At 36.3% G+C, this 15986-nt stretch overlaps 1 protein-coding gene across 39 annotated transcripts in view; it reads right to left on the reverse strand.

Annotated features, from left to right (window-relative positions):
* Positions 1-15986, reverse strand: part of CCDC66 (coiled-coil domain containing 66) — a 44340-nt gene that overhangs the window by 21461 nt on the left and 6893 nt on the right. For 11 of the 39 annotated variants that reach the window (XM_072720692.1, XM_025986107.2, XM_025986116.2 and 8 more), the window contains 5 exons: positions 10663-11107; positions 8781-8946; positions 8507-8610; positions 6235-6356; positions 5697-5798 (listed from right to left, as the gene is read on the reverse strand). In XM_072720692.1, coding sequence (XP_072576793.1) covers positions 5697-5798; positions 6235-6356; positions 8507-8610; positions 8781-8946; positions 10663-11107 — 939 coding nt within the window. Of the gene's footprint in view, positions 1-5696; positions 5799-6234; positions 6394-8506; positions 8611-8780; positions 8947-9029; positions 9181-10662; positions 11242-12686; positions 12785-15332; positions 15525-15986 lie in introns of those variants that run through there. The other 28 variants (XM_072720694.1, XM_072720698.1, XM_072720703.1 and 25 more) reach the window with 13 other exon arrangements.

Genomic DNA, 15986 nt, shown 5'->3' on the forward strand with positions numbered 1-15986 from the left:
TCCCAAGGTAATGTTTCTAAAATTACTAGAAATTTTGCTTTCTGTTTTTTTTAAATTTGGATTGGCTTATATAATCTATTTTTAGTAAAGAATAATTTTTTTTTTTTTTTAAGATTTTATTTATTTATTCATGATAGTCACACAGAGAGAGACAGAGAGGCAGAGACACAGGCAGAGGGAGAAGCAGGCTCCATGCACCGGGAGCCCGATGTGGGATTCGATCCCGGGTCTCCAGGATCGCGCCCTGGGCCAAAGGCAGGCGCCAAACCGCTGCGCCACCCAGGGATCCCAGTAAAGAATAATTTTATTTCAAGTAGATCTCTTTTAAGTAGCATGTCTTTGGGGTTCTCATACCTCTGCTTTTAAAGAAAAGACTTTTGACCTTTCAGAGTTGACTTTTGTTTTCTTACTATATGTTTCCTGTTGTACAGGTTACATTAGTAGATACTCTGTTTATAATTAAACTAGTGGTTATCTTTGCTTTCTACATTTTTTAAAAAAGACTTTATTTGTTTATTCATGAGACAGAGAGAGAGAGAGAGAGAGGCAGAGACATAGGCAGAGGGAGAAGCAGGCTCCATGCAGGGAGCCCGATGTGGGCCCGCTACTCCAGGATCATGCCCTGAGCCAAAGGCCGACATGCTTAACTGCTGAGCCACCCAGGCATCTCTGCTTTCTACATTTTTTTTAAAGATTTATTTATTCATGAAAGACAGAAAGAGAGAGAGAGAGAGAGAGAGAGAGAGAGAGGCAGAGACATAGGCAGAGAGAGAGAAGCAGGCTCCATGCAGGGGGCCTGAATGACGTAGGACTCGATCCTAGGACTCCAGGATCACACCCTGGGCCAAAGGCAGGCACTTAACCACTAAGCCACCCAAGCATCCCTGCTTTCTACATTCTTAAACCATTATCTGGTTTTTCAGAATAATTAACTCTGTCTTTATAAAGAAATCATGCAACATATCAACACTCTTCACAAAAGCATAAACATAAAATCATAAAGAACAAAAGAACAAAAGTGCAAAGTTCCCATTTGCTTCCATTACACTTCACCAGACACAGACAAGGCTAACAATCTGCTTTCTTTTATATATTCATATCTGTTGATGTCTTCCAGAGTTTTTTTCCTTTAAACACAGAAATGGTTACACTGTATCGTTCTGCAATTTACCTTATTGTACAAAGTCTTAGAGATTTTGTGTCAGTATATATTTCCTTTTTTAAACACACAAATTCCTGTGTTTTAATTCTGATCCACTTTTCTGACCCAGAAATCATCTTTAAAAACTTAAAAAAAAAAAAAATGGGGAAAGATCCTGGGGAAGAATATTTTATAAATTCTTACAGGTCTGAACATAACTTCACGCTCCCTTTACATGTGACCATGTTGTTTAAGCATTAAATTCTTTGCCCCACTGTATCTATTAAACCTCTTAAACATTGTTCTATTATCTACAGAGGAGAAATCTAAGGTTAACTTGATTTTTGTTCTGTCTTCATCTTATTTGAAATGCATAAAGAAGTCTATACTTGTTCTTTAAATTTTAACACTTACTGGGAAATATCTTCAAATCAGCCTCTTTTTATTCATTTAGCTTAATTTTTTTCCTGGTCTAGTAAGTTTTTTTCTCTGATGTGTATGTTAATATTTACCTATCTGCTGTTTTCTTTGAAAAAAATCTATCATTCAAGGTTGTGTCTTAAAAGCTATTTGTAATCTTCTATGTCAGACATTTCATTTTTTAAAATTCTATCTATATTCGAGCCACTGGGTGGCTCAGTTGGTTAAATGTCTGACTTCAGCTCAGGTCATGATCTCATGGTCCTGGGATTGAACCCTGAGTCAGGCTCTGCGCTCCATGGGGAGTCTACTTGTCCCCCTTCCTCTGCCCCTTGTCCTCCTGTGCTCTATCTTGAATAAATAAAATCTTTTAGGGGCACCTGGTGGCTTAGTGGTTGAGCATCTGCCTTCGGCTCAGGTCGTGATCCCAGAATCCTGGGATCAAGTCCCACATCAGCCTCTCCCACAAGGAGCCTGCTTCTGTCTCTGCTTCTGTGTCTGTCATGAATAAATAAAATCTTAAAAATAAATAAAATCTTTAAAAAAAAATTTTGATCTATATTCATGGAGTGTCCCCACACTGATTTCTTCTTCCTGTGATTTCAATTTATTTCATTACCAAATCTTTTTTCTTTCCTTCTACTGTATTCTTAGTTTTCTGCTACTCTCACCTTGAACCTATTCTTGTATAAGAATTTCCTGAAACATGTCAGGTCATCAATGGAATAAGACAGGAATAAATAAAAAAGGGCTCTATCAAGCAAGTGAAAAGGCAACATGAAAAATAGTACAAAATATATGCAAATCATAGATCTGATAAGGTTTGCAGAATATCTGAACAATGCCTACAACTCAATAAACACCAACCCAATTCAAAAATGGTCAAAAATCTTAGACATTTCTTCAAAGAAGATACACAGCCAATAAGCTATGAAAAAATGTTTAACATTACTAATTATTAAAGAAAATGTAAATCAAAACTACAAAGTGCTACACCACTTCACACCTAATAGAGGTCGGCTCTTATTAAAAAAAAAAAAAAGTTGGTGGGGTGTGGAAAAATCAGAACCCTTGCGCACTGGTGATGGAAATGTACAATGGCATACCAACTATGGAAAACAGTAGAGTAAACATAAAATTACCAAATGAAAATTGGTAAAAATCTGGGGTGCCTGGGTGGCTGAGTCAGTTAAGCATTTGATCTTGATTTTGGCTCAGGTCATGATCTCAGGGTCTTAAGATCAAGCCTCACTTTGGGATTCCCGCTGAACATGAAGCCTGCTTAAGATTCTCTCCCCCTCTCCCTCTGCTCTGCCCCTTTCCACATAGCCTCTCCTACCACCCACTTGGGTGTGCTCTCTTTCAAAAGAAATCGCAAAAAACAAAAACTCTCTTCTTAAAAAGAAAATTGGTAAAAATTTAACAAAAAAATTAAATATAAAATACTATAGGATCCAACAATTCCACTTATGGGTATATACCCCAAAGAACTGAAAGCAGAGGGGCACCGGCCGGTTCAATGGTTAAGCACCTGCCTTTGGCTCAAGTCGTGATCCCAGGGTCCTGGGGTTGAGTCCCGTATCAGGATCCCCAGAGGGAGCCTGCTTCTCCCTCCACCTATGTCTCTGTCTCTCTCTGTGTGTCTCTCATGAATAAATAAAACCTTTAAAAAAGAAATGAGAGCAGAGCCTTAAAGAGATTATTTGTACCTCAATATTCATAGCATTTTTCTACAATAGACAAGAAGGGGTAACAACTCAAATGTCCATCAACATTTGGAGAATAAACAAAATATTATAAATACAATGAAATATTTAGCCTTAAAAAGGAATGAGATTCTGAAACATGCTACAACGTGGGATGAATCCTGAAAACATAACGCTAAGTGAAGTATGTCAGAAACAAAAGAGTAAATATTACATGATTCCACTCAAAGGTATCTAAAATAGTCAAATTCATAGACAAATTAGAATGGGTGCGAACAGTGCAGTTTCCAAACATGAAAAAATTCTGGAGGTGGACAATGGTGATGGCTGACTGACAATGTGAATGTACTTAATCCCTCTACATTGCACATTAAAATTATTAAAATGGTAAATTGTGTGTATTTTGTCACAATAAAAAAGTTTAAAATGAATAAAAATAGAACTTTTTACTGGCTAACTGCAGAACTATGATATGGTGGTAGTAATAAGAAACTTAGCAGAATGATAACCTCACTTTCTTACCCATGTTAGAGAATGCATTAGAATATACTCCCTTCATTCAAAGGCCTTCCCAAAGAGAAGTAGTGATTAAGGAAAGCCAAGTTTTCATGGAAGTGAGGTATTCCCAAAGAAGTTGAGGCTATAAGTAAATTTCTTAGAAACACACAGTAATTCAAAATTACACAGTATGTGAGAATGTTTGGGTTGAATAAAACAGAGATGAGAATACAGGGCCATTCGACTGGAAGAGGAGGGGTAAGACTGAGAATCAAGAAAAGAAGGGAAGGAAGCTGGTGAGATGATTGAATCTAAAGAACCTCGCTGTTCCAAATCGATTTGCTTTGTTATGGTACAGAGTAAACCGTCACTGAAGACTTGCTAGTTGTCAGTCACTGTTCTAAGCACTTTACATGCATTACTTCATATTTTAACAAAATTGGCCTTGGTGACTCTGGATGAAACCAAATTTCTGCTCTTTTTAACTAAATGAAAAGGTTAACTTAATATTCAAATAGTAGGGCAGCCCGGGTGGCTCAGCGGTTTAGCATCGCCTTCAACCCAGGGCCTGATCCTGGAGACCCGGGATCAAGTCTCCCTGCATGGAGCCTGCTTCTCCCGTTGCCTGTGTCTCTCCCTCTCTCTCTCATGAATAAATAAATAAAATTTTTAAAAAAATCAAATAGTATAAATAGTTCTAGCTATGGCTTAGATTTCTGAAACCAACTGTTTGCAGATATTTAAGGGGAGTTTTTAAATTACAGTTAATTTCCCCTAAATAGCATTTCTCCAATATCTTAAAACATGCATATATAAATGCATAAAAACTGTATTATTGAGGAGGAGTAGATAATCATAGCCTTTAACCACTGGTTGTCCTTATATTATTTTACTTTCTAGTCCTTCTCCCATCCCCAACTCCCATCTCTACTGTGAAATGTAAGTAATTTTATTGGTATTTTGGATTATAAAAAAAAAAATACGTTAGCATCTAAAAATATATACAAAATGTAAAAACATCTAAAAATCACCTCAAATGGCTATTTGCATTAACAATCATAGTACGAATTACTCACAGATAATAAACGACCTAAAATACAGTGCAAATTAATAATAAATGATATACTAACATTTCAACCTAAATTTCTTTTGCTAACTGAAAATACCTATTTCATAAATAGTTTTAGTTGTAATTTTCAGTAGTACCTGCATGCATCAATTTTTAAACTTTACACTTAAAGTTATCAAAGTTATCATACTGGGGTGCCTGGGTGGTTCAGTCAGTTAAATGTCCCACTCTTGATTTTGGCTTGGGTCATGATCTCAGGGTGGTGAGATCAAGCCCTACATCAGACTCCACACTGGGTGGGAAGCTTGCTAGATTCTCTCTTCCTTTCCCTCTGCCCCTTCCCCTTTATAAAATTATCCAGAACTACAGATTTTTACCAAATGCCTTTTTATAAAGGCTACTTACTGCCTTTCAATAGTCAAAGTGTTTTTGGGAATGTGGAAAAGTACAATTCAGATTTCATTCCTTTTGTTAACTATAAAACTCTTTGATATAGGCAAGTCAACCCTATATGGAACAGAACAGCCATTAGAGCCATGCAAACAATCTAACTTGGAGGGGTTCTATAAGAAATCCACCAGTGCTGAAAATGTCTACCTTTAGAATCATCCCTTTAGGCTACTACATTATTTTCAGAATACATTTGTTAAAAGGCAAATGTTCACTAGAAAGGAATAATTATTATATGTATAAAAAGAAACAACTCATAACTTCTTTAAATTTAAGGAGCATAATACACTCAGCAAAAATTAACTGGTAATTAATAAGAGTATTAAGATTCACTCTTTCAAGGAAAATAGGTAATATAGAGATCAAGTACAAAAGGGTTTATATATTCAAAGTAATGACACTTATGACTTACCTCTAAAATCTGACTGGCTCTACGTAGTGGGTACTCATCAGCCTGGACCACTGTTATCTGACTGGGAGACTGTGACAGAATGTTGGAAGAGCTAAGACAAGTCTAAAAACAAAGAGAAAACAAAGTACTTTTTCTGTATATAATATTAAACACAGGCAAAATTTAAAGGTCACTAAAATACTACCTAACAGACACCTGGTCTGTACTTATGTTTGATAAGTAATCACTTAGGTTTTATAGTACCTTGTAGAAGATACTACAAGGTCAGTGGTAGAGTTTTGCGGTCATCTAAAAAATTGCAGAACTTTTTTACAGGGGCCTAAAGGAATAGCCTCAGGCCTCTACACTCACCTACAAAGTAAGACAATTTACACAATGCAAATAAAGACTAGTTGAGGTCCTAATTAAATTTAAAATAACATTTAAAAAAATAACACAAAAAATAATTTTTAAAACGCGTTATGAACATGGCTTACCATTTTAAAAAGTAAAATTAAAATGTATATATTCCATAAATGCTTCATTTTGATACTCTTACCTTAGACTGGCCAAGAGTTTGAAATTTTTCCCACACTATCTTATCACTTTCAAATTTTTTCCAAGGATTGTTCCATTTTTCAGAAGCTTCTTTTTCTTTCTTCTTTAAAGCAACCTGTTCATCTGTAAACAATGTCCTTTTTAAAAAAATGTACAAAAACTGTAAAAAAAAAATCACGTAAACAAATCATGACCTTCTTAAAGAGCCCAGATTCCAACACAGATTTAATCAAAATTGTTTCTTAGGGGGATTAACTCACAAGACAGAAAAAAATTTTAAGAGATATAACATTTAACTGAACCAAACTTAGATATGGCACAAATGGATTAAAAATGTTTATCACAATTAGCAATAAAAATCAATTTTTTCAGAACATATTTTATATTATGCAAATTATTCTGAGGTTCTATTGTCCTATAATGTTCCTTCATTTATTACTAAGAGACTGAAAAGCTAAATCTCTGGATTCAGAGAATCCTGGAATTAATCTAACTGCAACCACTTCCTATCTATGTAATTGTGGGAAAACTGCTATTCATCTTCCTAAACTCAGTTTCTTCTTCTGTAAAGAGAACAGTGCCTATTTCATACAGGGCCTAGCACAAAATAAATATATAATAAATGTCAGCCACTATTATTCGTAACTGCTGAAAGTGAAAAAATCAAAATCTTATGTCTAAAAACTGATATAAAAACTAGGCCCCACACTGAGGGGGGGCACTTGACGGGATGGGCACTGGGTGTTACGCTATATGTTAGCAAACTGAACTGCAATAAAAAAAATATACAAAAAAAAAAAAAAAAAAAAAAAAAAACTAGGCCCCAAATCACCAATAGTTCTTTAAAAAGTCAGAGACATATAAATTTAAATTTCAAGAAAATTAATGAAAGCATTACTTCAACAAAAAAAGATTGCTTTTTTAACATTATCAAATAAAAGTAAACTTTTCAGATAATAAAGCATAAAACTTCATTTCCAAGTAGTTCCATCCTACTTCAGAAGTTTGATTAGTTTGATAAGCAAAATCTTATTGAAAGAAAATATACAGACTGAAATTATGATATAAACACATCAAATCTCCAAACCTTCAGATACTACTATATATTTAATTTCTCCAAACTTCTGTTACCTTAACTTCCAACATCAAATCATTCCCGATTTCTTCTACTTATCTCTTTTTCTGTATCACCTGTCTCAGCAGCATTACAAACTGCCTCACAGGACTTTCTAGTTGAGTGGAGGGTGAAGCCCATCTTTATGTTTTTTGTTTGTTTTTGTTTTTTTTTACAGCTATTCTTAAGAAGTACAACTGTTACTTCACATATTTTCCAAATTCTGATACCTAGACGTAAGTCTAGTCCAAAAAGAAGCAAGAGTTTCTTAGTTATCAATATTTTAAGACCCTAACAGAAGTGATAAATTTTTCTAAGGTCTATATGCTGACAAAAGCAGTAAGCTGGCTTTTGTATGAAATATACTTACAGAGAGAGTATTAATGATTCTTGATGAGAATGTTTTAAAGAATGAGCTCAATTATTTTTATTTTTATTTATTTTTTAAAGATTTTATTTATTCATGAGAGAGACACAGAGAGGCAGAGAGAGAAGCAGGCATACTGTGGGAAGCTCCATGCAGGACTCGACCCCAGGACCCTAGGACCACACCCTGACCCATCCAAACTCAATTATTTTTAAATAAAACCATCTTTAAATCCATAGAATTTCTAGAACAGAAAAAGATGAAAATGGATTCTCACTCAGGAAATGAGAAAAGTTAGGAATCTTTGAACTCCTGAATGATACTGATGACATTAATGCTCAGTGCTCACCTCTGGTCTTCTGGTATACACCAAGAGACTACCAGACAAAAAGACACAATCTAAAGGAATGTAAAACCACAAAGCTTTCTTTCTTTCTTTTTTTTTTTTTTTTAAGATTTTTATTTATTCATGAGAGACACAGAGAGAGAGAGAGAGAGAGAGAGAGAGAGAGGCAGACACACAGGCAGAGCGAGAAGCAGGCTCCATGCAGGGAGCCCGACGTGGGACTCAATCCCGGGTCTCCAGGACCACACCCGGAGCCAAAGGCAGGCTAAACCTCTGAGCCACCCAGGCTGCCCCCACAAAGTTTTCTATATATTACAGCAAACTACTGGATGGCAAATGTTATAAAACAAGATTTTTCAGAATATCATACTGAAAGATATATTTCAACCTCAATGTAGATTCCTTAAGGCAACCAACCTGTAATAAAAAGTATAGTAATTACCTACCAAGCTCTTTCTTCCACTGGGCTTTTTTTGCTTCCAACAAATTTCTATCACGTTCTCTTTCCCCCAGAGTACTGAATATGTCAGCTGGTTTCCATACATTCTCTCTAAGACAATACAAAAAATAATAGAAATCTTATGTTTCTACACAAGATACTCCGTAAATATTAATAAACTTAAATAGCTCTTAGTCTTCAGAGTATTTTACATGAAAGGCAAGGAAAAACAAAACCATTTTCATAAGATGATTCCACAATAATAGATATGAGTTACATACATGGCAATTTTCTGCTCATACTGCTTAGATGTCTCTTGATTTTTATTTAAAGTGGATTTATTTTCATCCAGGACAGATGAAAGAGCCTCAGTTTTTTGGAATACTCCCATTATGTTCTCATCCTTTGGCTGATTGGAAGTATTGTTTAAATGTAGACTGTCTTGACCTCGGAGGTAAAAATACAGTTTTTAAAATTAACACTAAAAGTGCATGTATTACAAGAACTTACTTTGGCATACTGCTACATACTTTAAAAACACTGCCTTCCATATTGCCAGAGTTATCACCTCTCACGGCAGTCCTTCAGTGGGAATTACGACTCCCTTTCGTCAAAAGAGGAAATTGAGCCCAGAGGTTAAATGGTCCAGAGATATGGCTATTGCTATATAACCTCTTCTGTCTAATAAGAAAACAAATAAGCAACAACAAAAAAACTTCCATTCATTCTTGCTAACAATATTTTTACAAATAAAACACAAATCACAACTTAAAGAATAAATGCAAATAGATATATGAAAAACTCATTACCTTGACCTGATTTTTCTCATTTAGATGGGAAATAAATGGAAAACTTTTTTATGGACCACTGTCTCTATGCCTCCGTTATCTCTCTTCCAAATGTTTCATATACAGTCTCCTATGCCTGGCTCAAAAATTGTTCTAATTCTTCCTTAATGTGCTAGTTTTCCCAATGAAGAGAAAGTATACTTAATATGCATGTCATTATATGAATAGATAAAAATCTGCCTTCAACTTTGTTGATATTCTCACTCACTATACGTAGTTAAGTTTTTACTTTTGGCTCTGTAGGCTATAATTCTAGCATTAAACACTCAGCTGCCTCATTTTACAAAGAATAATCTAGACCAAGACAAGATAAATTCCTCCAACTTGAATACCTTGGGAGTGTGTATAGAAGCTACCTGGTCCCCATATCAGTTGTAGAGCCTCTTCCTGGTGACTATTAATGTTATTTTTATTTATTTCATTACTGCCTAACAACAATTTTTTTTTTTTTTTTTTTTTTTTGCCTAACAAAATTTTAATGACATTTCTACTCATATTAATTCCTTATCCAAAAGCTAAGGAAATCAGAAGGCTTTTAAAAATATAAAACAATGCCCTGACTAATGAAAAAGAAGACACATACTTCTACTCCTTCCAAGTCTGTATTTTATATTGCTTAAAAAGATAGTGCTGACAATCCTCAGCATGGATTAAGGGTCAGGAAAAGTACAATGAAGGCATCAAGAAAATAATCTTTTTTGGCAACCCAAATCAAATATTCAAGTTAAGGTTCTTTTAATTTTGACTAGGAACATTATAGTGATATTTTAGCACATTTTATATAATTATTTTTCATGTAAGTAAAGCCTCCTACATTTATTTTGTATTTTTATTTTTTTTAAGATTTTTATTTATTTACTCATGAAAGAGACAAAGAGAAGGTAGAGATAGGCAAAGGGAGAAGCAGGCTCCCCGCAGGGAGCCCAATGCAGAACTCGATCTTGGAACTCTGGGATCATGTCCTGAGCTGAAGGCAGATGCTCAACTGCTGAGCCACCCAGGCGTCCTTGCCTTCTACATTTTAAAATAAGCACAACAGCTTTTTGTATGAAGATCTTTATAGTGTTCAGAGAGTTGGGTTTCTTAAGGCTATGGTACCATGGTTGTCATATTCTGATCATTAACCTTAAAATATAGCACATTGTAGCTATAAAAGTAATTTTGCATGAGAATGTTCTCTAGAAGAATAATTATTTTTTACAGTGTTACATGGTAAATTAGAATTTCAGACACATAGTTATGTAAAATCCAAAGAATAAGAAATTCTAAAACACTGGTAAAATTAATATTAATTAAAACTTCAGAAAAACCTTACTTGTTTCCTCCTTTCCATTTTCAATCGCGGAAATAGACTTATTTCCTTGGTTCACAGTCATTAAAATCTGTTGTAGTTGGTCTTGTGTTAGACACACCAAACCGCTCTTCGTATTTTCAGCTGTGATGTGTTTTTTGCAATGCTTCTGCTTAGCTACTACAGAGGTATTTATGGTGTTTCTAGTCTTCTGTATAGTGGGGGTTGCAGGTGAAATCTCTTTCTGGACATAAAGACAGTCTTTATCTACATACTGCTTGCATAAATCCTTAGTGGGTGAAAAAATCATGCTACTTTTTTCACCTTTTGCCAGTGAAGTTTCTGAACCCATTCTCTTCTTTTGCAAAAGTTTTCCACTCCTGATACAAGTATTTTGTGTTGATTTTAGAATGTATCCAGTCTGTTTTGTTCTTATAGGACATTTTGCAATCTTGTTCTTACTTCCCATCTGTTAAAACACCAAAAATTTATTCTTTATAACAGCCACTGAAAAATCAACACTTATCATTATATCATCTGTCATGTCAGGCCTCTAAACATTTTGCATTTTGCTGGTAAGACATGCACGATACACTAACATTTAACCTTTGCACATCTTTACTTGAAAAGCTTCAACAACTGGAAATTATCATTTTATTTAGACATAATAAAGAATTTTTATTCTAGCTGCTATAGGACATCTCCATTCTACTCCAGTTTTGAATTTCATGTCATTATACCACTCAGACTACCTCTTTTCTTTATAGGTATCTATAGACCTGTAACTTAGTTATTTCTTGAATAACTTATAGGTTAATATCCCTCTACCATAATTCCTATCTTAATTATTAGTGCTTTCATATCCACATAGATCATTCTTCCAATTCCCTGGCCTCTCATTTCCTTGAACTCTGCTCCTTTTTTTTTTTTTTTTTTTTTAAGATTTTATCTATTTATTCATGAGAGACATAGAGAGAGAAACAGACATAGGCGGAGGACGAAGCAGGCTCCTCGCAGGGAGTCCAATGCAGGACTCAATCCCCAGACCTGGGATCATGTCCTGAGCTGAAGGCAGATACTCAATCCCTGAGCCACCCAGGTGTCCCTTAAACTCTGCTCCTATACTCTATAGGAGTATATCTCAATTACTCATTCTCATAGTGATAGTTTATACTAATCTTGTAACTACTGCTCACAGTAATCCCTCCATAACCTCAAGTAGGGCACAATGACTACCACGTTTTTTTTTTTTTTACCAGCTTAATTCCTTGCATATCCCAATTCTGACTATTCTTTTATTCAGCTGGAATCTATATTTATCCTATCACTTTCCTTGTGTCTTCATTTCCTTATCAATCTTAAATTCCATGATCAACCAAAACCACCACCATCTTCTATTGTCAACTGCTCTGCTCTGACATACATGCTTTGCAAATCCCCAGACTGAGAAAATCTAACTCTTCACCTACTCTGTGCCTGCACTCAGAAGAAAAACACAAAGCCACAGCAACTAATTTCACCTTAAATACACAACCCAAAACAACAAAGAGGCCCTTCATGCTACCTGGCATTTCACAAATTCATTTACTCTTAGTCTTTTAACAATTTCAACTTTCTCCTCTTTCCCAAAACTCCAAACACTTTCCCTTTCACACTTATTCTCAGCTGAAGATCTTGAACACTATTTCACTGAAAATCTTATAGAAAAGTAATCAGAAAAAACTTCAAATTTCTATTACTAAATCTGTACCAGCACTAGTACTCATACAAATCGCTTATACTTGTTACTCATAGATATTCCCATAACCCTCTCTTTCTAAAGGATCTTTCTCTAGCATCTCTTGCTTTCTCCTGAATCACCAACTGTTTCTTTCCTGCTAGACATCTTTAGCATCTTTAAAAACACATGAACACACTTTCTCCTCTCATCTTCCACAATCCCATTCCAGCTAGGCTTTCACCCAAATCACTCCACCAAAACTGCTCATCAAGGTCATTAATAACTTTTCACACTGCAAATTCAGTGACTGATTCTCAGATCATCTTACCAGACTTATTAGCAGCACGTGACTCAGTTGATTATTCCTCCCATTTTGAGTCACTTTCTCTACTTGATTTCCTGAGGACTCCACAATTCTGGTTCTTGCTGTTCCTCCTCAGTCTTATTGGCTCTTTCCCCCAGACCTCTTTTTTTTTTTTTTTTTTTTAATTTATTTATGATAGTCACAGAGAGAGAGAGAGAGAGGCAGAGACACAGGCGGAGGGAGAAGCAGGCTCCATGCACCGGGAGCCTGATGTGGGATTCGATCCCGGGTCTCCAGGATCGCGCCCTGGGCCAAAGGCAGGCGCCAAACCACTGCGCCACCCAGGGATCCCTCCCCCAGACCTCTTGAAGTTGCTTAGTCCCAGGACCTCTTAGCTCTAATTTACTTCATTCACTTGCTAGTTTCACTTACCCTTGTGGTTCTAAATATTATCCATATACTGATGACTCCTAACTAAACTTGTCTTCAGTCAGGATGGACCTCTCCTCTCACTTGAGGTTCCATCTGCCTATCCAAACACTTCCACTTGGATTATTACGAGCCATTTCAAACAGCATGCCCAAAACCAAACTCTTGATTTCCTACATACCCCTAAATAACTTCCTCCCTTCAATTTTTCCCATCTCAGCCCCCCATGCCAAAAATTTTGAAATTATCGGCTATTCTTTCATATGCCAACACGTCATCAAACTTTGTTTTGCTCCATCCCCAAAATATATCCTAAATCTGACCACTCCTGAACAACTCTTTTGCCACCCCTCTATTCCAAAACATTAGCTCTTGCCTGAAAAGCCTTCTGATTTTCTTGGTTCTGCCCCTGCTCTCTAGTCTCTCAACACAACCACAGTGAGTACCTTAATAGGTTAACTTAGATGTCACTTTCTACAAAAGCTTCTAATGGTTTCCTAGCTTGCTTAGGAGGAAAAATTGAACTTCATACTATGACAAAAAAAAAATTAATAATCTGTGCACCCTTCATGCTTTATCACCTCATCTGATCTCATTTTCTTTTTTTTTTTTAATTTTTTTTTTTTTTTTTTATGATAGTCACAGAGAGAGAGAGAGAGGCAGAGACACAGGCAGAGGGAGAAGCAGGCTCCATGCACCGGGAGCCCGATGTGGGATTCGATCCCGGGTCTCCAGGATCGCGCTCTGGGCCAAAGGCAGGCGCCAAACCACTGCGCCACCCAGGGATCCCTGATCTCATTTTCTATCTTAGCCACGAGCCATACTGGCTTCTTCACTATTCAACAAGAACCTTCAATTTTAGGCCTTAGCACTAGTCAATCCCTCTAACTGGGACATTCCTCCTTCAGATTCTACATGGTTTGTGCATTCACCTCCTTCAAATCTTTCCTCCAACATTACCAACTCAGTAAGGTCTTCTCTGATCACCCCCATTTAAAACTGTAGGTTTCCTGTTCTTTGTGTGTGTGTGTGGGGGGGGGGGGGGGGGTTGCAAGTTTCCTGCTCCACTCTCACACTTCTACCTACCTAGCACTCCCTTTTCCAAAGACTGCTGTTCCCCTGAAGTGACTGTGCCTCTTCCCTTTCTCTTTTCCTCTACAGCACTTTTCATCTTGTAACATTCTATATTTATTCTTATTGTATGTCAATTCAACTCCTTTCAAATGTAAACACCCTAGGGTAGAGATTTTTGTATATTTTATCTATTGCTATAACCCCAATAGAGAATAGTGAATGGAACAAAGTAGGTGTTCAGTAAATTTTATTATCCTCAATGATACTATTTTAAAAACTGACTTCTATGTTTGTTCCCTGTTCCAAAATGTCCCATTTCTGTGGCACTGTTGATCTAACATCTCTGATCGGTACGTATAGTCTTCTTTAACTTCATCCTCCTTGGTCTTCTTTACCTTACACACAAGTATTGGTCTTTTCTTCCTTTCAAATATCTTTTTCTCAACCATTTACATGATGATAAGCCTAAACTTGGGTTTTCATTACCACACTACTAGATTACAGCCTGCTTATATCTTTCCTCTATTTAATCTACTGTACCTTTTGGCAAATCTAATTAACATAATTAAACAGTCATTCAATCAATATTAACTGTTGCTTTTTGTGTGCTCACAAATATGGAAAAGTGCTGGATATAAAGATTAATAAAATACTTGCTGTCAAAGAGTAAGGTAGATACCACATGACTTACCCAGCTTATGATATCCCAACTCTCCTGGTCTTTCAGTAACTTACATGATATACAAAACATTTTGACCAATTAGCCAAACTCATTTCACCTCACTTTTCAAAATGTACCTGTACTATGAGCTACTAGATCGGTTTATTATCATCTTCATCTCATCTACATCCTATTTGTTCCTGGCTTTAGGCTTTTGATAATACCAATACACTATAAAATGCCTTTTTACCCTCCCAATTTGTGGCTGTTTAAAAAATAATTTTTTTTGGAGGGGGGGGACTGAGGGGGGAAGGAGAGTCTCACACAGACTCCCCACTGAGCGTGGAGCCCCAACGTATGGCTTGACCTCATGACCCTGAGATCAGGACCCAAGTGGAAACCAAGAGTGGGACACTAAACAGACTGCACCACCCAGGCACCCCTGAGGCTATTTTATGTAATATAACTAATCCTCTAAGAGAGAAGTGGCAAACTCAAATACCTACTATAAATTACGCTCTGTAGAACTGGTTTGATGGGATCCCTGGGTGGCGCAGCGGTTTGACGCCTGCCTTTGGCCCAGGGCACGATCCTGGAGACCCAGGATTGAATCCCACATTGGGCTCCCGGTGCATGGAGCCTGCTTCTCCCTCTGCCTGTGTCTCTATCATAAATTTAAAAAAAAAAAAAAAAAAAAAAGAACTGGTTTGAGCTGAAGAACATTTTTCCACTTAAAGGAGGCAGGCATTCCTCAGAACCAGCCAATACTGCTATATAGGAATCTGAGACTACTTGCTAGATCATCCAGTATTTCAAGGAAACCAAAAATGTCAGATTTTACTTTAAATTTTCCAATTTTTAGATATTGACAACTCACTCCAGTTTTTAAAAACTACTGTGTGGATTAAGCAATTATCAGCAGATACACATGCTGTGTGTATATAGCTGAGCCCTACCACCTCAGTCCCTACAGCTCCTACTATGTCACTTTTCTTTGGCTCATACTAGCCTTTTTTTGGATCACTCATAGTTGAGCATTTCATTTCTCTAATCAGCTGCTTATCCAAACTGTTAAAAAGTACAGTGCATGCCATTAACATATCTTGAAAGTCTCTCATTTCTGTCCCATTTTAATCATTTCACTAACCACTACACATGTT

The sequence above is a fragment of the Vulpes vulpes genome, chromosome 9, assembly GCF_048418805.1.
Source record: "Vulpes vulpes isolate BD-2025 chromosome 9, VulVul3, whole genome shotgun sequence".
Lineage (NCBI taxonomy): Eukaryota > Metazoa > Chordata > Mammalia > Carnivora > Canidae > Vulpes > Vulpes vulpes.